General features: G+C 46.2%; 1 protein-coding gene across 1 annotated transcript in view; it reads left to right on the forward strand.

Annotated features, from left to right (window-relative positions):
• ZNRF3 (zinc and ring finger 3) overlaps positions 1–27,246 on the forward strand; it is a 148,797-nt gene that overhangs the window by 73,734 nt on the left and 47,817 nt on the right. The window contains exon 2 of the mRNA XM_060119556.1: positions 17,484–17,609. Coding sequence (XP_059975539.1) covers positions 17,484–17,609 — 126 coding nt within the window. The remainder of the gene's footprint in view (positions 1–17,483; positions 17,610–27,246) is intronic.

Raw genomic sequence — 27,246 nt, forward strand, 5'->3', positions numbered from 1 at the left:
AGTTCCAAACACCGAACAAAATTAAAGATGTAATTATGCTCAAAAACAAGATAAACATATCTGTAAAAAACAAATACAAAGCAAAGATTGATGCTGAAGCCACAGCCCCGCTCTGCTGTGAGTCTGGAAATAGGCCGTGGAGCTGGGAGCTCCGCTCTGCTGGGGCAGAGGGAACTAAAAGTAGCCCATGAGCCAGACTCACTGCTGAAAACAAGGTCTGGGCTGGGCTGCTCCAGCTATGGAAGGAGGCTAAAAACATCCAAGACAATTACTGCTCAGGGTGAAGTCTAGGGCAGCGGGAAGAAACAGACACAAGCTTGCAGCCCACTCATGGGCCAACATCACCTGGAGGCATGACTGAAGTTTACCCATGTCACTGTGTGCCAGGGGTCCTGGTCTGTCAACACGAGACTTGTTCTAGGCTTGCAGATCCTGGGAGTAGTGACCACAAAACTGTGGGGGAGGGGTGGTATGGAGAAGACCTCCCCTTCCCCCACCCTACCTCACCCCACTCCACCTCCTCCTGACCAACTCTGACCGTATGAATTTGCAAACCAAAATTCCGGAACACCTAAACTACTAAAGATAGCCAACAAAATCAACAGTGAGAGATTAATTTGTTCAGGATTAAATGAAAATAGAGCCATCTGATACCAAGTGTAAAATGCATGTTTAGAATTATCAGAGATGAAAGGCATTACAGCTAAAAGAAAATATGAAACACAACAGGCAGAAAGTAAATATTAATAGGTAGATATGAACAAAGAACCTGTAACTGCTGGAAATGAAAAATAAGCATCGAAATTTAAATCTTAATAAATGAAGCTCCACGCTGGCCAAAGATGCAGATAGGATTAGTGAATTGGAAGATATGCAGAATGCAGGAGGAGGAGTAGAAATGTTTTGACAGAGTAGTTGGGCCACGTGGAGGGCAGACCTAAGCCTCAAACCCTGGTCTGATAGATGTTCTAGAGGAAGAGAGATGGAGCAGTGGCAGACAAGCACTATTCAGAAAGATGAAGGCTGAGAATTTTCCAGAAGCAAAATAAGACATGAGTTTTCAGATTGAAAACACATACAGTGCTTTGTTTAACAAGGTGAATTAAAATAAACCCACAAGTCCACCCCTAGACATGTTGCAGTGAAATAGCCCAATGTAGGGATAAAGCCAAAATCTCCCAAACCACCGAAAGAGAGAAGGCAGGTAATCTACCAAGGAGCGGCAGTTTTAAGGTAGTCTTTTTTTCTGACCACATCCTACTTCATCACAAGCCTCGATCCTAAGTGCTAAGGCAGTAGGTTATTGTTTTTGCCCTTAAGCAGCCACAGATTGCCTCGTTGAGTGGGAACGGGACCTGTGTTCAAGTGGCCACCCTCTGCTACACACTGTATCCGAAGATGTACGAGCTGGGGTGTTTCTTGCCATATTTTATGGACACAGAACCTCGAGGCCCAGAGGGGCTAAATGACAATGACATGTTCAAGGCCATGGCTGTAAGAGACCGAGTTGAGGCTGTGACCCAGAGTCCGTGCTCTGTCCACCTCTCTTCAGGGTGGTAAATCAGCTAAGCAGACGTCCTGGGGCGATCTGGAATTATTTAGTTCTCCAGGCTAAGGTGTAAGTTAAAGTTCTCTTGCTGGGCTCCTATTGTGGCAGGTGATGTTTCTCGCCAGGGCTTCTGGCTGTGTGTCCGCTGCATCCTGATGAAGGAGAAGGTAAGACTGGCTGGTTACCCTCCTGTGCCGACACACAGACTAAATACCTGGTGTAGTCCCTGCTTCTTTGGCCACCTCCCAGTTTTGTTTTGTTTTTTAATGACCTATTTCCTTTATTAACTTGTTGCTGGACCAAGTTGGTACACTTACGATTTGCTATTATGTGTTACTTTTTTCTTCAGGTTAGGAAAGTTGACATAGATTGATAGTTTTCTTCCTGCCAAGGTATTTTTGGTACCCTGTTGAATTTCAGACGTTTAATTTTTTTACACCTTTCCCCTTCATTTAGACAAGGACCTAACAGCTTTGCAGAGGTAGGAATTAGGTTTTTGCCATTCAGGGCTTTGGGGAAAATATCTGAAAGTAGACAGGAGACAGGCTAGGGAGATCAGTGATTTATGGAGTGGGTAGAGTGTGCTTGAGATGGGGGTGCTACGGGTGGATTGCTTATGTAATAATGTCATGCGGTTTATGCTTTCTTAAGAAATCAAGGGATTGAGATGTGAAACAGTATATCAGATACTTGGGTATTTATGAACAAGCCCAAGAAATAGTATTTCCCTCTCCTTTCCTACAAAATGTGACCACCATCTTGCGTTTGGTATTTTTACTTCCATTGCTACATCTATCTTACACGGGTCCAGTGTTTGGCTGCATTATTCTGAATGCTTGCATATTCCTAGATTTGGACCTTTGGTTTGTGGAGGCAGAGGGTCATGAAGCTCAGTTTGTCCTTAACTGGGAACCTATTTGATCCTGCTCTGCTCCCCCCACCCCCATCACTTATCACTTCTACAGTCTCTTGTTATCTGCATCCCTGCCAAGCCTTCTCTTTTTCTCATTGTTTGTTTGTTTGTTTAAACTCAAGGTTAATCAAATAACTAAGAGGGTATCAGGACAGGCACCATTCTAAGCACTTGGATTAGATAAAACATGTTACTTTCTTTTCAGCACCAAGAAGGTAATGGGAATATATTTCATGTCTACTATGGCAGGGTGGTAAAGGCTACTTAGGTTAAATCCCAGCTCTGCCACTGACTTGGGTGTGACCTTGAGCAAATCACTGAACCTCTGTCTTGCTTTCCTCATCTATAAAACGAGAATACTAAGAATACCTACCTCAAGGCTGTTAGGATCAAATGAGTTGACACCTATAAAACTAGAAAACCAGTGCCCAGAACATGGCAAGCACACAATAAGTGTTAGCGGCTATTACAATCACCGCTCTGGAAGTTTAACATACGTTATCTCTAATCTTCATGACACCCTTATAATATCAGTTCACCGAACTGGATAGAGACCCTTGAAGACAGAGACTCACATCAAGTATAGTTTTTTGTATCAATTTTACACACACACACAATTTTACACACGGCCTTGCCCTCTCTTTGAAACACCGTAAATACAGGTTTCTTTGTATGTGAACTCAGAGTCCACCTGGTTTCGTTAGTTGGTAGCCTTGAACTTAAAACCTACAAAAACCTGTCCGTGAGCCTGACACCCAGGAACAGAGTAGTTCAGTACTCCGGGAGCTTGTTCCTGCTCCCCTCCCCAGCCTGGCGGTCACTCCCCTAGGACCCTAAATGTTGGGATGTGAGGGCGGTAACACGAAGCAAAGGGTCTCAATTAAAACCCAAAAGTCCATAGAGCCTTTTTAACCATCCGTCTCTGGCATCAAATGCTGGGCGCTGTGCTGAACGTTCAAGGTACCCTATTGCTGATGAGCAGGGTGTGGGGAGTGGCATTAACAAGGTTGGCCAGGCAGAGCAGACCCAGCCTGGGTTATGACCTCCCTGGTCCACTCTTTGAGAGAGAACTTTAATAGCAGACGTAAAAAAGCACAGGTGGCATAATGAGGTGAGGAATGGGCAAGAAACTGTCCTAGCTTGTGCTAATAGTGCCTGAGACCTAGTATTGTCTCCAGGGAGCCCGAACTACAGCTCAGACATTATCTCATTAATCCTCCCAAAACCCCCATGGGGTAGGCAGGTGGCAGGCATTCCCCTTGCTCTCAGGATCAGAGAGAATGGGGCCCTTATATGACTCACCCAAGGTCGGGTGAGGGTGGCAAAGCGCAGCATATAATTTATTGCTTTTAACACTGTGGTTTCCTCTCCTCCCTAGCCCCCTGCCCCTGTTATTAACAGACTACACAGGACTATTTTAATCAGGCGATTTTCATCAAGTGACCCTTTCTGAAGTGCTCTGGTTTGGAAACTCACCAGTGCAATTACAGAGAAGTGAGGATGGGATGGGGGTGAATCTGTAGCCTGTGGGTGTAGCTAGCGAGTCCTCGAGGAACTTGAGGTGCCCTTCCCCTCCCCGCGGGCTCTTGCCCCCATTCTGGATCTATCACTGGTGTTCTGCTTTCCTGTATTCTTGCGATAGGTTTCTTGTGATAGGTTTCTTGCTTGGGTCCGTGGTCTTGGGCATGGTGAATAGGAGTAGTTCTATTTCCACCTCACTCTGCTCTCACCGATCTCCTGTTGTCACTCTTTTCATGGTGACACTGCCCTGGCTAGAGCCCTTTCCCTCTTAGGCACTGTGCCCTAATACAGTCCCCTCACCCCCAACCTTGGAATCCTAATTTACCGAGTGCATTGGCTTGTGCCATCTAACTTGGGTGATGCAGGCGCCGTCCCTATTTTACACACGAGGAAACTGGACCTTGGGGCTGTGTTCTTTTCAACACGCCATACCGTTGCTCATAATTAGAGTCTTGCCCTACTATTTTTTTTTCTTTTCTAACTTGCCCTTTATTTGCATTAACTCTTTCACTAACAGCTTTGTTGAGATGTAATTCACACACCATACAATTCACCTATATGAAGTGTACAGTTTAGTGGGTTTTAGTATATCACAGAGTTGTAGACCATCACCACAATTTTAGAACATATAAATCATATCAAAAAACAAACCCTGTACCTTTTAGCTCCTACTTCCCTATCCTTTTATTCCTCAACCCTCCAGCCTTATGGAACCACTAATCTATTTTCTGTCTTTATAGATTTCCCTATGCCGGACTTTCATATGAATAGAGAATAGAAGATGTGGACTTTTGACTGGCTTCTTTCACTCAGCTTAATATTTTCCAGGCTCATCCATGTTGTAGCATGTATAAATATTGTTCCTGTGTGTAGCCAAATGATATTCCATTGTTTGAGTATACCACATTTTGTTTACCGATTCACCCGTTGATGGACATTTGGGTTATTTCCACTTTTTTGGCTGCTATGAATAATGTTACCATAAACTTTCAGGTACAAGTTTTTGTGTGGGGGGAGGGAGTGTATTTTCTAGCAGATGGTGAAAGGATTTTTAGCTTTGTTTCTGTTTTGAGTGTTTTTCTCCATCTGTTTTGCGTGTGTCAAAGGAAGGAACCAAAACCATGGTGTAACTTCATAAAGTATTTCTTTGATCAGGTGGCCTCTGGCGCAAGCTCATCGTGTCGGGATGACCGACGCTAAACTGCTGTCATCATCCGTTAGGATGGTGTTTATTGTTGATTCCACACTGCTTGCCGGTTTATCATACTTTCCTCTCATATTTTCTTGCTGAGCCCTTGCAGGCAGCCTGTGCTGCTTGGCCAGCACAGGCTCCCAGTGCCTGGCTGTCCTGTCCAGCACCCACGGAACGCTCTCTCCAGGGTGCGCTCAGCTGCTGGACCATTCTGTGGTGGCGTGTTGCTGTGGGGAGGAGCATATATGTTTGCGGATGCGTGTCACTACCTAGTAATGCCGTTTGTTACTTTTAAACTGTGTTGTACATAGAGCTGATTTATGTGAAAAAAGCCCTGGTGAGCTTCAAATTTCCGTCACCTGTTGTGTGAGCAAATGCACATACATTTTAGATTTTTTTTTTTTCAAATTACTAATCAAACAACAGTGGGTCTTAATTACCTTTTCTTGTCCAGTGTCCGGCACAGGGTCAGTGCTCAGCAAATACTGGTTTGGATGAATACTAGAGTCCAAAAAAGGAAAGTCTCCAGCTACCCTTACTCTCTAAACCCATCAACTTTTAAAATTCTTTGTTTCCTTCCGGTTTTGGCCCATCTGCAGATGGTATTTTTAAATAGGTGTTGTTTTACACATATGCTTTTCTTAAAATTTCATACATGGTACTTTTTATACCATGTTATCTTCATCAGTATCCTCTTATAATTATATAATATCCCATAAATTATGCACATTGTTTTGTTTGATTATATAGTCTTTGGGAAGACTTTTTTTTTTCCTTTCTACATTTTCATAGTTTGGAGAAGGACTGCTTGAAGATTTTATCATGGAAAGTTGCTTCTTTGTTTTATTTATTTATTTCATTTGTTTTTGACTTAGTTTTAGGTTACTTCCTCAGGATCTGCTCAAAAATTGAATTATGGGGGAAAGAAAGTCATAGGATCTTGAGTTTGTTGCATATTGATAGACAGATTACCCCAAACTGAGCCGATTTGCAGCGTGGCCAGCCAGGTGTGTCCACATACACCCAGCAGCCCATACACCGAGTAGCATTGAGTTACATTGGTGATTTTACTGTGCATTCATCAGCAACAAGGTTGATGGTCTTTCGGTTTTCTTACTATAAACTATTTATATATATCCCCTAACTGTCACTTCATTCCTTTCTGTTACTGATAATATGGAGAAGTTTTAAGAATATATTGCTCTTTCAGCCTCCTTTGTCACTGTCTAGCTTGTTAATTGTCCTAAAGGACTTCCCTTAACTCGAGTTGCCTCACTGATTCTCAGAATAACTTATGGACGGCCAAACTGAGCTTTTCTCTGCATTGCTATCCACCTGTCCTAACAGAATTTATTAAGTGAGTCCTTTCTGCATCCTTATGTTGTCCTGGTTTGCATTGTAAGATCTTTTAAAAATTTAAATATGTTTTTGGAATTTCTTTTCCACTTGTTCTATTTTTCTGGTTTCAGACTGGCATCATGTAGTTTTATTGATTTTGTGGTTTTATAGTATTCTTTTTAAGTCTGGAAGAATGAGAAGCCTTCTTTACCCTTTCCCCTCCAACATATTTCTTCTTGATTTAATAACTGTTTTGTGTGTACAAGCACCAAATCCTTACCTTTTTATAATAACAATCAAGTGTCCTTTATGATGTTGCCTTGTAATTTAAAATAAAACTATGTCTATGAATTTCTATGTAGAGCTCAATACTTGTCATCTGGTAGCTATATGTGTCACTTTGAGTCATTTAAAGAATAGATATAAGGGCTTCCCCAGTGGCGCTGTGGTTGAGGGTCCGCCTGCTGATGCAGGGGACACGGGTTCGTGCCCCGGTCTGGGAAGATCCCACGTGCTGCGGAGCGGCTGGGCCCGTGAGCCATGGCCGCTGAGCCTGCGCATCCGGAGCCTGTGCTCCGCAACGGGAGAGGCCACAGCAGTGAGAGGCCCGCGTACTGCAAAAATAAATAAATAAATAAATAATAGATTTAGAATTAAATTTTGCTTAACATTTTCAGATGGTTTCCTATCGGCTATTGGATACTTTTTTTTTTTTTTTACAAAATTTAACCTATGAAACATCTCCTTACCTACTTGGAATAGGAAGTTCTAAGTGAAGGTCTGTAAAGTCAGACATGCGATATACACAGGGCCGTATCTAAGTTTCAACATGATTATCTGACAAAATGCAATTCAGGGGATGGGAGATATTCAGGTGAGAAGGTAGATTTGAAATACTTGCTGCTTTGCCCAGATTCCGACAGGCAGCTTCTCAGTTGTTCTTTTGGTACCAAGAACAAGAGGAACCAAACAGGGTAGAGTCTGTTCTTGGTTTTTCTCTAAAAAGTGACACCCACTGCGGAAGACAGTGTTCGGAAGACCAGACCCCTCAGCGAAGAAACGCTGGTTTTAATCCTCAGGCAATTCCCATTTGGAAGTTTCCAACAAACAGCAGCAACAGCCAGCTCCTTTTCTGTCTGGGGTCCTTTCCGTTCCCATTGCTATGACAACGGGGGGAAAAAACTGTGTTCGGGTACCTCTGGATTCTAGATCCAGAAAAAGGTTCAGGCTGTTTGTTCAAAGAGCAAAAGAGAGTTGTCTGTTTCCTTGTACATAGAAGAGAAAAAATAATCCTTATGATTCAAGAGAAAAATGGGTGGAGCTGTCCTTTTCCATTCTTTCACATAAATTATAAGTCTTGATTCCAGCCACCACACCTTTTAAGAAAAGGTCCAGGGCTGTCGTTTCATGTGAAACTCTGTACCACAGTGACACCCTACCCTGGTCTGCGGCGGCAAAAGGACAAAAGGAAGGAAGTTTCCCTTTTAAATCCCCAGGAATTTTTTGATGAGATAATATTACAGAGTGAAACGTCTCTCCTCCTATTCGTTCCGTGTTTGGCTCCAGTGTAACAGTAACCCACTTAGAAGCAGGCGGCCCTTTTGAAGTTATTTTAAACTTCCAGCAGAGTGTGGAGATATTGTAGCCTTGGATAAGAGCACCACCAGCCCCGGTTTCAGTTTTGCCCTTTCAGACGTGTGGAAAGTGCCCCAGTATATCTCCAGGATTTTGTACTGAAAGCTTCTTAAAGAGCTGGTCTTGGTTTCAAAGCTTGGCTTGATGTCCTGTACCCAAGGGAACGTAGTTCTGTTTCTCCAGATACTTAACCTTGTCTGACATAGTCTTTTGGCTTTGAAGTTCCCGTAGAGTCTTTGTCCATTAACAAAACAGTGAAATCATGATAGCCAACCTCATTGGGCTCCGAGAAATTTGAAGAAGGTCCATCTTCATGTTTCAGCGTAAAACCAGATGCTCGATACCTGGCACTGATGGTGGCCAGGACTCTGCCCTGCTTATTGTTAGCCATTTTGCCCGAGCAGCTCCTTGTTTGGAAATGCAAGTAGGATGTTCAGCACCCCTTGTAGAGGTTATAGGATCTGTCTGTGTCTGGGAGAAAACTGGGGCTCCCTAGAACAACCACCCTGGTTGTAGTGTCTGCCACCTCTGTAACACCCAAATCCACATCACACTCTGGTGCCCCCTGGAAGTTATTTGGCTTATGGGGGTGGTGAGGGCTGCTGGTTCCTTCTGCACCATTCTCCCTGAATCATCCGTGTGCTGTGTTCCAGCCGTCCCCAGCCCAGGGCCTGGGGGCTCCCGAGCGTCATCCCAGGCAGTCCTCCAAGTCCATAGTCCTGTGCAGGTTGCCTGTTGGGGTCTCTCTTTGGCCTGATGGAATGCTTTCCTGCAGGACCCAGAGAATCTGCTGGAACACCTGGAGGAAGGGGACATCTGTCCAGCAGTGCCTATGAAGATCTTAACCAAAATAAAGCACGTATACGTTTACAGAAGGAAAAGAGTACTTCATGGCTTTTAATTAAAAGAGCGTTCCTGGGCTTCCCTGGTGGCGCAGTGGTTGGGAGTCCGCCTGCCGATGCAGGGGACGCGGGTTCGTGCCCCGGTCTGGGAGGATCCCGCGTGCCGTGGAGCGGCTGGGCCCGTGAGCCATGGCCGTTGGGCCTGCGCGTCCGGAGCCTGTGCTCCGCAACGGGAGAGGCCGCAACAGTGAGAGCCCCATGTAACGCAAAAAAAAAAAAAAAAGAGCATTCCTCTGGTGTACCCTTTGCCATCCCTGATTGCTATTCTCAGAGGCAACTACTTTCAATTATTTAGTGGTTCCTTCTGCCGTTCACCTCTGGGAATATTTCTAAATTTCTGTCAATAATTTCTAAACCTGCTTATACTGCCTCATATTTTTAGCCCATTTATACATTTTTCAACTTCCTACTCTGGAAGATGGCGATTTTGTTCTCTTACCCCCCTCATCCCTTCCCCTGTCCTGCCTTTCCACCTCCCCACCCCCATACACACATTTCCCATCTCTGAATTTTCCCAATGTAGTTATATCACAATCAATGTTTAGATCAGGATTTACATTATTATGGCTGTCACTGTTCCCAGCCAGGCCATGCATGCCATACCCTGCTTATGGTTTACAATTCTGGTGTGACTTTTTGTTTTTTTTCTGGAGTTAATAACTGTCCCCCCCCACCATTACTTTAGTTTGCAATCTGATTATCACATTTCCTTCTCCTGTTCAGGACTGTAACACTCTTCTCAATACTGTCAGTCCCACTGGGTGATGACTCAGGTGGTTGTTTGTTTGCTTATTTTGGGAGCTCTCCTGCAGCCCTCATCCTTCTGACCCCATCTGGGCGGGTCGCCTGGCAGGCTGGTGGCATAGCTGTCTTCCTGGGATTTCCCTCTATTTTTCTTCTCTGTTGGATTCTCTGTGCCCTGGATCCCATGCCTGCCTCTTCTTCGGTTTATTCCCTTGTTTTCTTGGAGCTGACAGCAGCTTCTGAGATCAGACAGGGGCCGGAAATTTTGAGGTTTTGCTTTTTCGGGGAGGAATCCTCTATTCCTCTTCCCCCTCCATCACCCTCATAAAGCACTGTTGTGGGCCTGCCTGAGTGAAGGGCAGCGGCGTTGTGTTTTCTGCACGTGGAGAGTGTTACCTGCCTCTGCAAGCCCAGTGGCCGAGACCAAGAAGGAACAGCCTTTGCTCCTGTGCCATTCCCAGTAAATCTTGAGATTGCCGGTAAAGTCCTGGGGATGTGTTTGGTGACCTGCGGATCAATGACTCTAAGAGCCAGATCTTTTAAAGTTCCGGCGGCAATTTGTTGAAATCCTGACCTCTTTGTCCTGTTCCCTCACTTAACTGAACAGAGACACAAATGGCTTCCCCAAACAGAGCTGAGATGCGGCAGCAGGCCTGTCTCCAGGCTGAGGGCCGGAGACACCCAGCGGTCATTTATTGAGCACCTATTGGGCACAAGGCTCTGGGTGGGGTGAAAGGGGACCTCTGAGAAAGACTCCTTGTAGAAGCAGGTACCCATCCCAGAGGAGAGGCTGAAGGAACTGTGCTAAGCACCATGTAAAGCATTTGGGAATGTAGAGGTGGAAGCAACTAGCTATACTGGTGCATTCAAGAAAGCTCCATGGAAGGGCTGACATTTAAACTGGTCTTGAAGGACAGAGAATTCTAGGCAAATGCATGAAGGGCAAGCAAACGTGACATGTCAAGAGGAAGTGAAGAAGGAGAGGGCTTTCCCACTGATTGAGCGTCTACCGTGCAACTAAGATTATATATTTTATCTCATTTAATCTGCACAGCACCCTGTTGAAGTGGATGGTACTGTCCCCATTTTGCAGATGAGAAAATAGAGGTTTATAGAAATCGAGTCATCTGCTCAAGGAGGTATGCCTCATAAGAGGCAGTTTTCAAAACATGGTTACATGATTCCAAAGCTCTCATCCTCTCCGTCCCCCAAACACCCCTCAGAACAAAATCAGGAGTAAGACAGCCAGAGGCACCACTTTTTAATGTCAAACCTCCCGATAGAGGACTAACTGGGAATTTGCCTTCAATTGGCTTCTTAAGCCAGGGTGTTGACATCCTGAAGTTATTCTGAGAGCACAAGACCAAAGTTATAACTCAGGACATATCTTCTGTTAAATCCTCACACTTTAGTGTGGCTTGTTAATTATTGGCATTTTTCTTCTCTGGACCCGCCCCAGGAGTTTTGCTTATCTTCTCATTTCAGGCTGTCCTTCTCCTCCTTCAGTGTTCTCTGTCCAGTGAGTTTTCGTCAAGTTCCATTCTAGGTTTCTGAGTTTATTTGGTTTTTCCTTTATGTTTTCATTAGTAACTCTTTCTGACAACCCTGAGTTCTTATACACAATTTAGCCATTTTTTTTTCTTCCAGTTTTGACATACAGCACTGTATAGGTTTAGGATGTAGAGCATAATGATTTGACTTATATACATCATGAAATGATTATCACAAGAAGTCTAGTGAACATCCGTCATCTGATACAGATACAACATTAAAGAGAGAAAAATATATTTTTTCCTTGTGATGAGAACTCAGGATTTACTCTCTTAACCATTTCATATGTAACATACAGCAGTGTTCATTATATTTATCATGATGTACGTTACATCCCTGGTACTTATTTATCTTATGTCCTGGAAATTTATACCTTCTGACTACCTTCATCCAGTTCTCCCCACCCCCAATTCAGCCATTTTTAACCTTCTTAAAAATATGAAGGCAAAAACTTCTTGAATTTCAAACGTCTGATCAGGTAAACCCCACACACCCAAACATTTTAAGAAAATAAACTCAGAAATTCCTATAATTGTTAAATGCTTATGTGCCGCATTAAGTTCAAAGTTAACATGCTTGAACATCATTCATTGAAATCTCCTAAGATTAATTTTGCACACACAGGTCTTATGTGTAGTCACTGCCTGTATGTCACTGGCTGTCAGCATGTACGAATTCACAAGCGTGGTTTTCATGTGATGACTGGCAGCAATGTCTCACTGAATATTTAGAATATATGTGTTTCATATGTTGGAGGTCCTCATTCTCCATAGATGACTGTGATCCAGAAAAGGACTTTGGGATCTTTTTAAGTTAAGGGCTACTGTTTCTCAGTAGACAGTAGAAAGATTTGGTTGGGGCTTTATCTTGAAACGTGGAACAGAAAATAAGTTTGTATTTGAATTTAACAAGTTAAATTATAATTGCGACTTTGTTCTGATTTCTGAAAACAAAGAGTGAATCCCCTGTTGGCAGTGTTGGGATATTTCCAGCAAAACTGTCTGAGAATGTGGATGTGACATCCTTCTCTTAAGTTTGACTCCAGCAGCAGGATCACCCAAAGTCATTTTTCCAAAAATGTTAGAGAACTCTCTCTTTTCCCGAAGTTCTGTCTTAATCCTTTGATCATTCTCCATGGAAGCCCCCATGTGGATTTCTTCTTTAATCCTTAGCTAGATTGTTTGCCATTTGCTTTGAGTGGATCCTGTTGTTGACTAATATGACTTTGGTGGACTCTGTTATATTTGCATCATTGGCTGATTTGTGGTTCCAGCTTGCAATTTATCGACATAGTCTAGTCACTCTATCATCTGATAGACCAATTAGCAAGAGGTTGCTGTAAGGATTCAACAAGATAAAATACATAAGCAGAGTAATGTAGTTGATGCTCAATTAACAAGAAAGCCCTCTCCTTCACTTTGCCCAGATTTGGCATATTCGTTTGCATTTTATGCCTTTGCCTAGGGTATTCCATCCTTTGACACACATCAGTTTATGAGTGAATATTTTCATGTTATGGCTTCCTTATAAAACATTCTGCTGAGCTCATAACTTGGCGCCCTTGGGAAAAGAGAACCCCAGGGCATAAATGTTTGGAGACCTAGGGTGGCGGGCATTTCTGGAAGCTGATGCTGTCATCAGGGGCGAGCTGAAAGAGAACTGAATTGTACAAGATTGGCAGGTGAGTCAAAGAGGCCAGTTACACTTGAGACGTAGCTGAGGTTGAATTCACAACCCCAGTAGTTTGGGCCTCTGGAGATACAGACTGGAATAAGGAACTCAGAAGAGAAGAAACTCCAGAGTGGAGCTGGGAAGGGGGAGGATGGTGAGGTCGGTTTTGGTTACTCTGAGATGTGATTTTGGTGGCCCTTTACCCTCTCTGGGAAAATAAACCACCCACGCCAACCGATTACACCCACCAACACTTGGGAAAAAATTCCTTTTGGTTTTTAAATCTTTGATCCCCGTGCAGAAGTCAACACCCTTGACAGGGCTGACACTTTGAGCTGCTCACAGGCACCCCAGTGACAGTGGATGCTTTGAAAAGGAGTCTTGGGGCCAAGGAGGGGGAGGGCCCCACATGGGGTACGGCCCAGGGTGCCAGGGGGACCTCAGCATGTGTGAGGCTCACACAGTTGGGATTTCCGAGTGCTCCGGACGCCCTCTTGCCATGCCTCCCATGGCCACGTGTCCTGCTCCGCAGCTCGAGCCTCAGCCTGGTCTGCTAAGGGCCTTAGCTTCTACTCCTGCTTCTGTTGCTCTGGGTTCACAGTCCCGCCCTCCTCCTCCTCCCGCCCTCCTAGGCCCCCCCTTCTCTCCAGCCACCCCCCTCCGTCCCTCCATCTCCTCCCACTGCAGCCTTTGCTCTTCGCATCATGCGTGTCAGCGTTTGGCTTGGATCACATCTACTTTAGGTTCATTTCTTCTCACACATGTACCTGTGCTCTCCCTAACTTGGCATTTCTCGGAGTGTGTCCCATGAAACAGTGTGAGCATAATTAAACACAAAATGGGTTGATCATCAACAGGTAGGAAATGCTGGTTTTAGCAAAGGTTAAAACCCTTGTAAGTTATTTAAACCTTAGGCCTCTGCAGAGCTTTAATTTCCAAATGTAGATCCCGAATCCCTATGTCCTGTTCCTCAGCATTAGTTGCGTGTGCAGGAACCCATTTATCATCGTGCAGGGCTAGTATTCTGCAGGACACAGTTTCCCGAAGGGCTCTGGTGGTTGGCTTAGGCTCAGGAAGGGTGGAAACCACATCGTCCTACACTGTGGATTCCCATGTTGGCTGAGGACAGTCATTTCTGAGTAAACTCTTAGGACTTTTTTTTTTTTAATTTATTTGTAATTTATTTTGGCTGCACTGGCTCTTAGTTGTGGCACGTGGGATCTTTTAGTTGCAGCGTGCGTGCGGGATCTAGTTCCCCAACCAGGGATTGAACCTGGGTCCCCTGCATTGGGAGCGTGGAGTCTTACCCACTGGACCACCAGGGAAGTCCCTGACTCTTGGGACTTTTAAAAAAAACTTATTTATTGTGGTAAAATTGATACAGAATTTACCACTTAAGCCATTTTAAAGTATACAATTCAGAGGCATTTAGTACATTCACAGTGGTCACCCATCCGTTACTATCATCTGATGCCAGAACATTTTTATCACCGTAAAAAGCCTCCTGCACCTATTAAGCAGTCACTCTCCATTTCCCCCTCCCCCAGGCAGGCATCCACTAATCTGCTGCTTTCTGTTTCTGTGGATTTGCCTGTTCTGGATATTTCATATCAGTGGAATTATATAATATATGGCTTTTTATATCTGGCTTCTTTCTTCAGTAAAGTTTTAATACAAAGTCTTAAACCTGCATGATTCCTCTGCTTCCTTCAACGCAGTTCTCTATCACTGACCAAACCCTATACAGGTGTAAGTAACAAAAAGCACCTTTCCCTCTGGAAACCTCCAAGGCACATGGCCAGGTTAAAAATATCATGGAGGGCCTCCCTGGTGGCGCAGTGGTTGAGAGTCTGCCTGCCGATGCAGGGGACACGGGTTCATGCCCTGGTCCAGGAAGATCCCACATGCCGTGAAGCGGCTGGGCCCGTGAGCCATGGCCACTGGGCCTGTGCGTCCGGAGCCTGTGCTCCGTAACGGGAGAGGCCACAACAGTGAGAGGCCCGCGTACTGCAAAAAAAAAAAAAAAAAAATCATGGAACACTATAGAAAAGTGTCAGTAGTGGGGCTGCCATTGACGTGACTTGACCTGGGGTGTCAGGAAGCTGACTTGAGCCCGGCTGGGAGCCACTTCCTGGAGGGTCAGAAGTGCCTGGCTCTTGGCACGACTGGCTTATTGCCCTTGCCCATCCTCTCCAGTCGGAGATCTGCATTTCAAGCCGCTCATCATTTAGTAACCATCGAACATCCTAGAGTGGGCTGAGTTTTTCAGGGGCAGCTGGAGGGAAGCTGTGCCATCCACTGCACTGCAGGACCCTCCTTGGTCCTTTGGGCAGACTCTTCGAGCCTGAGGGCTGGTGCAAAAATCATATGTCGCAGGCTTCCCCATTTCAGGTCCTGCAATTCCCAGGGCAGGGTTATCCTGTGCCCGCTACGAAGACAGCTGCCGGCCACCCCTTTAGCTTGCGGCGCTCACCGTTCCTTGTGGGTCCATCAACTTGCCAAGGATCTCTGCCCTCTGGGCTGCTTCCTCCCCTCCTCCGCTCACTCATCCTCTCCAGTCCAGGGCCACCATTGCCAGAAGGTGCAACCCGCCTGCCTCAAATTACTGTTCTCGGCGCGCCGCTTTTCCGAAGAACCTGTGGCGCTGTCCTGGTGTCCACATGCCTTCCTGATTTTTGAGCCTGTCTCTCTCTTGGTGTCGACTGTGGCCCCCCATGCTGCTCAGGTAGCCTCTCCTCTCCCCCTGAATCCCTCAGCTCCTCGTCCCCGGGCGTGGATGGCCGCCCGTCCTCTCCCCTGCCCCGGACCCGTCCAGCTCTCCCTTTGAAGCTCAGCTCAAGGCTCAGCTGCACCTCTGTCCACCTGCCCCAAACTCACATTACACTCCCACACCACCCAGTTCAGAGCTGGCAGGCAGCCTTTCTTTACAGAGATTTTTACCTCTTAATCTTTTCTCTCCAGTCAGGTGACCAGCTCTCAGAAGAAGGGACAATAAAGTTAAGCAAGTGGAGTTGGAAGGTACTGGACTGTGAATTCAAGGGCCAGGCCACCCCTGGGGCAGCCACTTGCTGGCTGTGTTGTCTTGGAAAAGCTATTTATTTTGAACTTCTCATCCTAAAATGAGTGGGGGATAAGGAGGGTGTATTAGTTTCCTATTTGCTACTATAACAAGTTACTACAAACTTAGTGGCTTAAAGCAACACAAACTTAATCTCTCATAGTTCTGAAGGTCAGAAGTCAAAAATGGGTCAGCAGGGCTGCGTTCCTTGTGGAGGGTCTAGAGAGAATCCTTTTCCTTGTCTTTTCCAGCTTCTGGAGGCGGGCCACCTGCATTCCTTGGCTCATGGCTCCCACCTCCATCTTCTGAGCACATCACTCCAACCCCTGCTTCCCTGGTCACATCTCTTCTGTTTCCACGATTCCCTTTTTTCCTTGTAAGGACCTTTGCGATTACATTGGGCTTACCCAGGTAATCCAGGATATCAAACTTAATCACGTCTATAAAGTTTCTGGTGCCTTGTAAGGTAACGTATTCACAGGTTCTGGGGATTAGGACATAGATGTCTCATGGGCCATTATTCTGGCTAACACAGTGGATTCTTCAGTCTCTTGTATCTCTAACATGCCATGACTCTAAAGACATATTTCTTCCAGTTACTTAAAGAGCTTAACACCGTGCTAGACTCCTTCATGTCTTGGTAAGTTAGGTTTATCCACAAGGACTTCCTCTTCTCAGATGGTTATTAGGGATTCTGGGGTCTGATAAAACTCAATACTAGAACTGTGAGCGCAAGCCATAGTACCATTCTGTGTTCAGGCTCTCACTAAATGCACTTTTACTAGTAAAAATTTGACAGTGCTCTCCTACCTATCTTTGATTTTGTGTTTTGCAAATTTTGAAGAAACCTCAAAGAATTTCATCTGTTTTCCAGTAACCAGGGGTAGCCTTTAAACAGCCTGTTAATTATCCTGGTGATTCTGCCGTATGTCTAGTGGTCTCTCCATAAATTCCTGAATGTGTTTCGTGGTCTTCTTGTGTCAGTTGAAGTAGATGTGTTGTTAAGGTCTGGAAGCCAAATAGTTTTGGATGCTAACCTAGCTCGTCTCCTCTGTAGCTGCCACTGAATGTTATGGTATTTCACAGCCATCTAGACAGGGATTTATGTGGGAGTTACGCTGTCTCTCTTTTCCTACATCCCATTGGGTGGTCCACCTTGGGTGACCACTGCTTACAAAGCAGTGAGAAAGTATCTATGAAGTCTATTTGTAGTGGCTCTATTGTGTTCTCCCCAGGGCTCAGCTCATTGTACTGAAATAGGATCCACTCAATGGGTTGAAAAATGCATCCCACCCATATGACTTTAAGTTTTGAGGTTGTTTTTGACTGTTGAGTCTGAGACGTGCACACCGGGAGTCAAGCAGGTCTGCAGCCTGCCTACTGAAGTTTTCTTTCCATTTGTTTCCTAGATGCACCCACTGGGCCTGTGTAATAACAATGACGAAGAGGACTTGTATGAATATGGCTGGGTAGGAGTGGTGAAGCTGGAACAACCAGAACTGGACCCGAAACCATGCCTAACTGTCCTCGGCAAGGTAAGCACCAGGCCCTCCGAATTGCTCCCGTTTTGATTGGTGTTCTCCACACCCACATTTCCCCAATTCCTCAAATAGCCGGTTACGGAGAAGAGCCTTGCTGGCACAGCACTCTTTCCTGGCTGAAGTCATGTCTTGGAGCAGCCCCCCATGGTACCCAGAAGCTTGGGCTCTGATGGCAGCTGCCAGCCTCAGAGTGGGCTCCACCCTGCCCACTGTGTGGCCTTGGGCAGGTCACTTCCCCTCAAGGAGTCTCAGTTTCTTCTCTGTGAACTAGGTTGATAATAGAGATTCACAATCCCTATCTTACACCCTTGGGGCCAGATATTTCAGAATTCTGAGATTTGGGGCATTTAGAAAGGTATTAAGATGCACATATTTTGTATTTAGGAACTCCCAGGAGACGTGGGGCCATCCTCAGGAACCAAACACATGCATATTTGTGTAGCAAACTACATGGATATTCACATTAAGTGGGACAACTAAAATCTAAATAGCCCGTGTTAGTTCAGGGCAGCTGTGCCTCCAAATGAGTTCAGGACCATTAAGTTTCGCTGCCAAGTAAGTTCTGAAAAGACTTTGGGGTTGTAGAGCTTTTTTGGTTTCAGAATGGCAGACAGCAATTATGGTCCTGTACCTTACCTCATAGGATGGTTAGCAGGTGAGATGAGATACAAACGTCTAGCAGAGAAAGCTCTCCAGAAATGTTCACTGCCATTTGCTATTGTTATTCCATTTAGAAGTACTAAAAAAAAAAAAAGACTTTCTTAGCCTCGAGGGTCAGCATTACCTCTGGCTGCAGTATAAGATAAAAGACAGAAATACATTTACTTCGGAAAACCAGCTGTCAATGATCTTAAAATATGACAGATAACACCCTGTTTTGGGGTTTTTTTTTAATTATTTATTTTTGGCTGCATTGGGTCTTCGGTGCCACATGCAGGCTTTCTCTAGTTGCAGTGAGCGGGAGCTGCTCTTCATTATGGTGCGCGGGCTTCTCACTGTGGTTGCTTCTTTTGTTGCGGAGCACCGGCTCTAGGCGCGAGCTTCAGTAGTTGCAGCACGCGGGCTCAGTACTTGTGGCACACGGGCTTAGTTGCTCCGCAACATGTGGGATCTTCCTGGACCAGGGCTAGAACCCGTGTCCCCTGCATTGGCAGGTGGATTCTTAACCACTGTGCCACCAGGGAAGTCCCAACAACCTGTTTTAAACTGGATCATTTTGTTAAAGGGAAAGGTTTGGAGAAAGTTGTTAGAATTTTGGTTGGAGGAAAGGTAGTATACCCTAAGGGTAGTGTTATTGCTTGGGTATTTTTTATATTCTCAGAAGCTGCTGTTCTAAGTATCATGGGGAGACAGCTGGGGGGAAAACAGTCCTGGTTCTGACCTCTTGAGGAGATTCAGGCCAGAGAAGAGGTGGTTTTGATGTAGGGAGCCTTTCCCACAGTCAAAGCTGTCCCAGCCAGTGTCTCCTGAAAGACTTTTGGCCCAGGAGATCCTCATGGATCTAATCTGTGATGTTTGTGTCCCACTTGTCTTCTGAGTAGCTTCCGACCACTTGTCAAGTTCCCCTGCCCTTTTATAGAAGGAGAAGAAAAAACAACAACAAAAAAACAAAAAAACACAGGGACTATTACCTGTTTGGTTTATAATTCCCGAAGTTGAATCAACGTGTTTTAGGCAGCCCAGGCCCCAATACTTCATCGTTTAAACAGTTGGCCAGAGCTGCCTAATGATGCTCAGAGAGCAGTGACCCCCTTGAGGATACATTAGTGTTTTCCTAGGAGAAATGCCAGCTCCATCCAAAGACTAGGCACAGTGCTTTCCTTGTAGGTAGCACTCTCCTAATAGAATATTTTCTCCTGTACTTAAGCTGCTGCTACGCAGGGCTCAGCAGCTCGGCTTAATTTTGTGTGCCCCAGTCCAGTGGGTCTCCACCTTACGCGTCTGTCATGTCTGTAAATGGGTTGGAACAGGGCCCCTCGGGGACACCCCATGTTCTCCCATGGCCTAGTGGTGTTGAAGTCCCTCAGAGAACCCAACTGCTCCTCCTCCTCCTGGGACAACCATGTAGTGGTTTGACTTGAAGAGTTTTGTATGGTTGGCCTGCCGGCCTGTGAAGCCACAGGGAATAAAAACCCTTGACATATATTGCCTCATTAAGTATTTCTTGAGTTTATTCATTCACCAAGTATTTATTGAATGCAGGGGCCCAGGAGCTAAGCTCACGGTTGTACCTGCTAACAAGCAGCACCCTGCTCCATGTTTCTCTGTGTTTGGAGAAACATGTTTCTGTTTGGAGAGGCTGTGGTGGTGGCCAGGCCGTATTTGCACGTGGTTAATTACTGAAATTTGGCTTAACACCTGAATAAAATCATCAGCCAACCCGCTTGGGCCAGACAAAGCAAGACGGTTTAGCTTTTGCTTAAAACCTGGGTTGGTACAGGAGGTACAAAGAGTCAGGCATGTCTCCCTCTCCCTCCCCTTCCTCTTCCTCTTTCTCCCTCCCTCTCTTCTGCTCTCTCACCTTGTTCTTAAGTGTAGTTGTTTTCAGCTTCAATTTCATTAACTTCGCTAACTGTGTTTTCTTTCTTTCTGAGCCCCCAAGTGCAGTGGCAAGAGGCTAGGGTAGGAAGAGCAAAGTGGTCCTCATGGGTGGCCTGCTCACCTGCAGACACACAGCATGGTTTTCTACCCTTTCTTTGCCCTTAGTGGTGAAGGCAAGAAGGAGGCGGGCAGCTAAGAGAAGCACGAAAGGAAGACGCTACAGCCAGGTCCCCGTGGGGGTCGGGGAGGGACTCCTCCGTGTAGATGTTGAGACTTGCTGAAAACCATAGACGGCGGGGAGGATGCTGTCGGGCGTTTGGAGGAGCCTGGGGGAGAAGGGGGAGGGCCAGACGCAGACCCCTCTCCCTCCCCCATCACCTACCCACATCACCCACCTGCCCACAGAAAGTGCCATGGGGTGAAATGTTGAAAATAACAGAGGAATGTCCTAAATTAAGAAAACGTAAATGCCTCTCCAGGAGTTCAAATAAAGTTTCATTTTAAAAGGGAAAGACATAAACTCATCACCTTGGTTTATTACTGAGTGCTTTTGAACTCCTCAGAAAAGGAACACTATAAACTCATGAGAGGAAAATGATTTATGATCCCCTCCTTAGAATCTTTTTGATTCTGGAGGAGGTAGGGCAGACAGTCGGATCAGCTAGGGTGGCAGAGTTGGGGTGGGGGTGAGCTCCCCCAGAACGTAGCAGGCCAGGGCACCAGGCCAAGCCCTGGGCAAATCCCTTCTGCTTTCTGGGCCTTTCTTTTCCACTTCATGTGAAGAGGCTGTTCTGGGCTCCTTGATTGTCTAACATTTTGAACTTCTGTATCATATTAAGAATCTCCCCTTGACATTCTAGTTTTCGGGGGTTTCTAGGTGCAGCCTCGAAAGGCTCTGTTAACCTGCAACAGTTTACGTCCTTGGAAATTGAAACAGAAAAAAACAGACGTTACTGAGCAGCTTGCTATTAAAAGTAAGGGTCTTAAACCATCCCCAAAGTGCAGGAGTCTGTGTTTATGCCCCAGGCATTTTAACCCTTCAGTTCAAACAGTGTTTATTATTTAAGCATCTTACGGGATTGGTAAGACATTGGAAGGTCGACTTTAATAGCTGTGGTTTTCTTATGACTCTTCCACCTCATGGAGAGCCTCGTGGCAGGGAACACACAAGACGTGCTCAGATCTAACACAGCCCGCCTGGCCCAGATTCACCAAACGTGGAAGAAAACCAGCCTCCCTCCCTCACACCCCACGCTAGAGTGGACTCGTAGGGATGGTTTTGAAGGGCAGGAGGGACAACAGGCATGAAATTGGCTCTTGCCAGTCCTTGGGAGGAGAGCAGAAAGTTAGTAGAAAGACAAGAAAAACAAGGGATTTAGGTCAAAGAGATGCAGCTTTGGCTGAGAGACCTCGAGAAGGTCACTTCAGTTCTTGGGGCTTATGCTGCCCTTGTCACTGTGTTGGGGGTACTGCGAGGGGCCCTGAACACAGAGCCTGGCTCTCGGGGGACGCCCGGCAAGAGTGTAAGAGCAGCCCTCGTGTGGTGGGTGCTCGCCGAATGCCGAGAGCTTTCCGAGCAGCGTCTCCTCTCGTTGTCAGGTCAACTCTGGGACCGTGTCCAGACTCCCATCTTACGATGAGGAGATCTCAACCTAACCTGAGATCCAACGGCTCCCAATTGCTGAGCCGAGGTCTGAGATCAGGACTGTCACGCCGCCGCATCAGCGCTGGTTTCTTCCTCCTTCCTCCTTTTGCCTTTGCAGGTTTTTCTAGATAAAAATCGGATGCGTTTCAGTAGTCGCTGGCTGGGCAAGGACTGTTGGTCGCATTGAATAGAAACCGTGCTTGAGCTGTGTTGAGCCAAAAGGGGAATCTGCTCTGGAAGCTCCTGAGTGTCGTCAGGGAGCCCGTGATGGGGGCGCTGCTGCTCCTCTGGAACTGCCGACCGCAGGGCTTAGGTCTTCTGGGAATCTGCGTTATTCCCCACCCCGCCACCTCCTTGGTCGGAGACAGCGCCCCAATATCCCTTGGCCTGTCGCTCTTGGTTTCAAGTCTAAAGGATTCCAGAAAAGGGATTTAGTGGCCCATCTTGGACCAGGTGCTCACCTGTAGTCTGGTCAGCTGTGATCCGGGGCTGGGAGCACACTGCGACTGCCCAGCCGTGTGTGTGGCGTGGGTGGAAGGTGTGCCTTCCAGAAGGAAGCTGGTGGGGGCAGTGCTGGGCTACCGTCCCCAAGCAGCCCCCTCAGTCACCCAATCATGTGTGCACTCACAAGCCACTGGGCGATGGCCTCAGTTTATCCCAGGTCGGTCAGAGAGGCGCCAGTTGGAAGGGCCTGCTCTGGTTCCTGTGTGCTGGCAAGAGTCACCTCCTCTTGCCCTGAACCGAGGGCCAGTCCCTGGCACAGACGGTAGTTGTGAGTGAGGAGAAGCACGTCCCCGGGGCGGGAGGGGTTGGGGCTCTGAGGCGGGCGTGTAACCTCCAGGAAGAGGGCGGGAAGAACGAGAGCAAGTTCCTCAGGGGGCATTGAAAGTCGCTGGGGCAGGAAGAGGGTTTCGGATGAAGGAGTTTCATCTTCATCCCCCAGGAAGCTGGGAGCCACTGAAGGTTGTGGGGATGTTCATTTGGCAGTATGTCTAGGCTGGTGGGAGAGGGGAGGGTCAGGTTACTCTGCTGGTGGGTGCTTCTGGAGCTGAATGGGCCCAGACGTCAAGTCTCTTAAGCGCTTTGGTGAGGCTCTAGCCAGTGACGTTGCTTCGCCTTCAGATTTCCCGGCTCTTCATCTCGCCTCTCCTGTTTCCACCTGCAGCAGCAGCCTGGCCGAGCGCACGGCAGGTGGACACTGCCGGGAACCACCGTGCCTGTGAGGCAGGGGAGCGGCTCGGTGCTCTTCTGATGAGCAGCACGAAACCCGGTGGTGGGTGGGGGGGGTGGTCGGTGGAGAACTGAACCCTTGAGTTCACTCCACCGACCCACATCCAGCCCTCGGAGTGTCTAGGTAACTTCCCCAAAGAGAAGACCTTAGTGACCAAAGTGACCGCAAGGCAGAAAACAGAATCAAAGGAATTTAATTTTTTCAGGATGGTTGGGAGGAGAGGGAACACATAATGGTTAAGACTGGGATTTAGTCATCAAACTAACCTGAATTTAATCCCCAGTTCCAACCCTTTAATCCATGTGACCTGGGATGGTCCCTGAGCCCCTCTGCCCATTTCTACCTCTGGAGACAGGAACCTCGAGGCATCTCAGGGAGAGAGTGTGTGTCAGGTTCACGCGTGGCTGGAAACACAAATTAGCAGCTCCTGGTGCACATCCTCTCTCCCTCCCTCCCTCCCTCCTTCCCTCCCTTATTATCCTTCAGTTTCTTTCAGCACTCACAGTGCTGTTACTTAAATAGTCAGATCCTTAGAGACAGAAAATAGAGTGGTGGTTGCCAGGGCTGCGGGAAGGGGAGAATGAGGAATTAGAGTTTAACGGGGCCGGAGTTTCAGGAGGAGGTGGAAAAGTTCTGGAGATGCGTGGTGGAGGGGGCGGGGGGCTCATCGTGCCCTTCTCGTTCAGAGTTTGGTCGCAGATGGGTGTTTCCTGCAGTATTGGGTGCCCCGGCCCTTAGGCCGAGCGCAGCCTAGCGCTCCTGAGAATGAGATTCCCCACTCTGTCTCAAGAGCAATGGTGGGACTAAAATCTTAGGGTCTGACTTGAAAGGAAGGTGGTGGCTGACTGGAGCAGGGTCTCAGAGCAGCTGCCTCCATCACAGGCATTGGCCTCTTGAGGCAGGGAAGTGAGTGTGATATTTGCCACAGACCTGAGCTCAGGATGCTGTGACTACCCACAGCTCATTGCCGTGGTATCCTTGGGAGCGCCTGTGCTTGGGACACTTACCTGTGTCACACCTTCCCAGAGCATATTACCTGAGGTGTCTTATTGCAGCGGTTCTCAACTGGGGGCGTACACAGTGTGTGTGCGCACGCGCGTGCGCGCGCACACACACACACACACACACACACACACACACACTGCCCCAGGGGACATTTGGCAATATCTGGAGACATTTTTGGTTTTCAGACAAAAATATCCAGGCAAGTATGGGGGTGGGGCTGCTGCTCAACACCCTACAAAGCACAGGCCAGCCCCCCTACAGCAAAGAACCTTCTGGCCCCCATGTCAGTAGTGTCACCATTGAGAATCCCTGTCTTTCTCTGACACGTTTTCTCTCCCTAAGAAGACCTTAAATTCCACTTCTTCCTTCATCCTTTGCTTCTCTGCCCTGCTGGCCTCCAGTACAGAGACAGGTTCATGGTGTCCTGTGGGGTGTTCGTTGAAGTGCACGAGCAGTGTTAGAGCACGTTTGCATTTCCACGTGAGGAGTGCAGGGAGCACGGTTTGCAACTATGCTGCGTGGCTTCACGATCTGGGCTCCCTGCGGTCCTCTGCGCCCCTCACTTTAGGCCAGTTAACCTCTCTTGGTCTTCGTTTCTCCATATTGCCCTCTGTAAAGATAGTTGTGACAATTAAAAAAAGGATGTGTGTCAAGTTCTAGGAGTGTGTGAATACTCAACAAATATCAATTTCCTCCCTTCTCTAAACATACTCCTGAGGTGAGGTGGGTTTCTGGTTGGAGAGGAAGTTTGGAAGGCTCTTCAGATTTATTTTAAGGAGTACTTGGGTAAATACCTTCCATATTTGGTTAAAAAGGAAAGCAAGAAAGGAACTTAGTGAAAGAAATCAGATCAGGAGGAAAAGATTGACATGATATGAATGGAAAAAGGAAAAACTCAGGGGCTGCCACTTTTCTTCTAAGGTCATGTGTCTGATTTGAAAGTCACAAACTTTTAATCTGATGCTTTTCTTCTATGCCTAAATCTTCCAGGAACCTCTTGGTTAAAAGGCTATATTAAGCACAAGACTTTTTTTTTTTTTCTTAAACTAGGTCTGAGACATTTTCAGCTATAAAAGGCTAACTGAAACCATTATTTGAAATCCTCTGAAAGACTTAAGGGAGTTTTGAAGATAGAGTGAGTGAACAGAACAAATAATGTTTCTGCCAACCCAAGGAGCACAGGCTGATGGCCATCTCCCCAGCCTGGGGGAAGCCTGGCTCACAACACTCCTTCTGGTCATTGTCCCCTCTGATTGAGCCAGGCTCTCAATAGAGCAGGGGCCACAAATGAGGCTGTCCTAGGAGACTAGGACTGGTGTGACGAGCCAGCAGAAAGACCATCAAAAACAGCTGATGACCTTGTCGACTTTTGAGAGGCCATTTAGAATAATAAACGAAGTTAAAACCTAACATATTAAGTCATGATAATATGTATAGTACCTCCTAAGTCAGGTGACCTGAATCTCTCATACCTGGAGATAAGCCCTAAAGTCCCATCTGGTCACTGTTCTCAGAGAGAGGGGTCTTGCACACACCTGGCTGTGTGCATGAATTAACCCAAATAAGCAGCAGCGGGCTGCCCCTCGAGTGCATTTCTGGCCACATCCAGGGGCATTTCAGATTTGGCGGGGGGCTGTCTTGACAGTGACTGCATGTAACTGGTTAACGATCTACGTGGAGAACCTGTGCACGAGGTTTGACCAGCTCACAGTCTAGGGCACTTGAGCTGCACCTGTGCAGGAGGGCGCCTGGGTGCCCAAGCTGGGCGGAGAGACCCATTGGGTGAAGACATGGAGGAACGGGAATACTGGCCAGATCTTGTCTGCTAACCTTGGTCACAAGACCTTCTCAGACTGCGGGCAAAAGCCACTTCTTTGCCTCGTCCTCTGTTTCGTGTTTGTTCCCCTTACAGAAAGCACCATATTTCATTTGATAAAAGGTAGCATTCAGCTCTGGTGATCTGATTTTCCAAATCAGACTTTGGGCTGTGTGTTCTAATACTTTCTGTGCTGTTTTAAGTTTGAGGCAGTCTAAACAGTTGGGATACTGAAATCCTTTAAATTCTGCATCATTTTTGCTAGTTATAAAAATAATAAAAGAGTATCAACACATTCCAGTAGTTCTATGTACTGCTGGATGCAATAAAATTCTAGTCAGCCTGAAGAACTTTGGCTGTTTCTTGGCATGTATAAAGCCCTCGGCCTTCACTATTACACCTTACCCAGTTGCTGATAGATGTTCACAAATGTATCAACTCTTAACTGAACCTCAGAGAAAAGAATGTGGAATATGCAAGGAACTTTTGTTACCTTGGCTTGCTCTTAATCAAATTTTAAAGGGTTTAGCTTCAAAAGCTTTCTTTTTCATCTATTTGTAAGCATAGTAGATTGGTTTTTTAAGTGAGTTATTTTCTTAGTGTTTTTCCTTTTTTTAGAGTTTCAGTTGCTAGAATCTTAACATTTTTATAACCCCTAATTTTAAAGGTATACCCAAAATTTATAACATTAACTTATTTTACTGTTTTTGTAACTAACAAATTTTCTGGTCCCTTTGTCTTTTTTTTTTTTAAGTATGTAATTCTCATATTCCTAGTGCCAGGAACAGTACCTGGTACATATATAGTGGGCACTCGGTAGATATTTGTTGCATGAAACAATTAATTATGGAGAATTTAAGAATAGAAGGAAAAAACCCAACTTTAATTTTGCTCCTTTAACACATGTACTGTCAATCTTGGTTTATTCCCTTCCAGTCTTCCAGGGAACCCAAGTCTGATTTTTAACGTAATTATTATGAAGGTATGAACATCTGTTCTGCCTTTTCAAACTTAATAACATATGCTAGTCATTTTACCAGTTTGCTATTATCTTCGTAACCTGTCATTTTATTGGTTGCATAACATGACAATAGAACATACCGTGATGTAGTTGACCATACCCCCAGCGTTCAGTAATTAGATTGCTTCTGTTTTATTTTTAATCCTTATAAAGAAACCCAACTGAAAGCTTTCTTTATGTAAGATGGGCTTTTGGGGGTTTTTTTCCTCTTTGAATTATTCTCTCATGGTAATATTCCAGGAGGAGATTATAGATGAAAGGATATGAACATTTTAAAAATGATTCTTGGTGCAAACAGTTACAAATTGCTTTTCAGGAAAGTTCCCTCGGTTTACCTTGCCACTAGTGAAGCAAGAGTGAACCATTTTCCAC

The sequence above is a fragment of the Mesoplodon densirostris genome, chromosome 15, assembly GCF_025265405.1.
Source record: "Mesoplodon densirostris isolate mMesDen1 chromosome 15, mMesDen1 primary haplotype, whole genome shotgun sequence".
Classification (NCBI taxonomy): domain Eukaryota; kingdom Metazoa; phylum Chordata; class Mammalia; order Artiodactyla; family Ziphiidae; genus Mesoplodon; species Mesoplodon densirostris.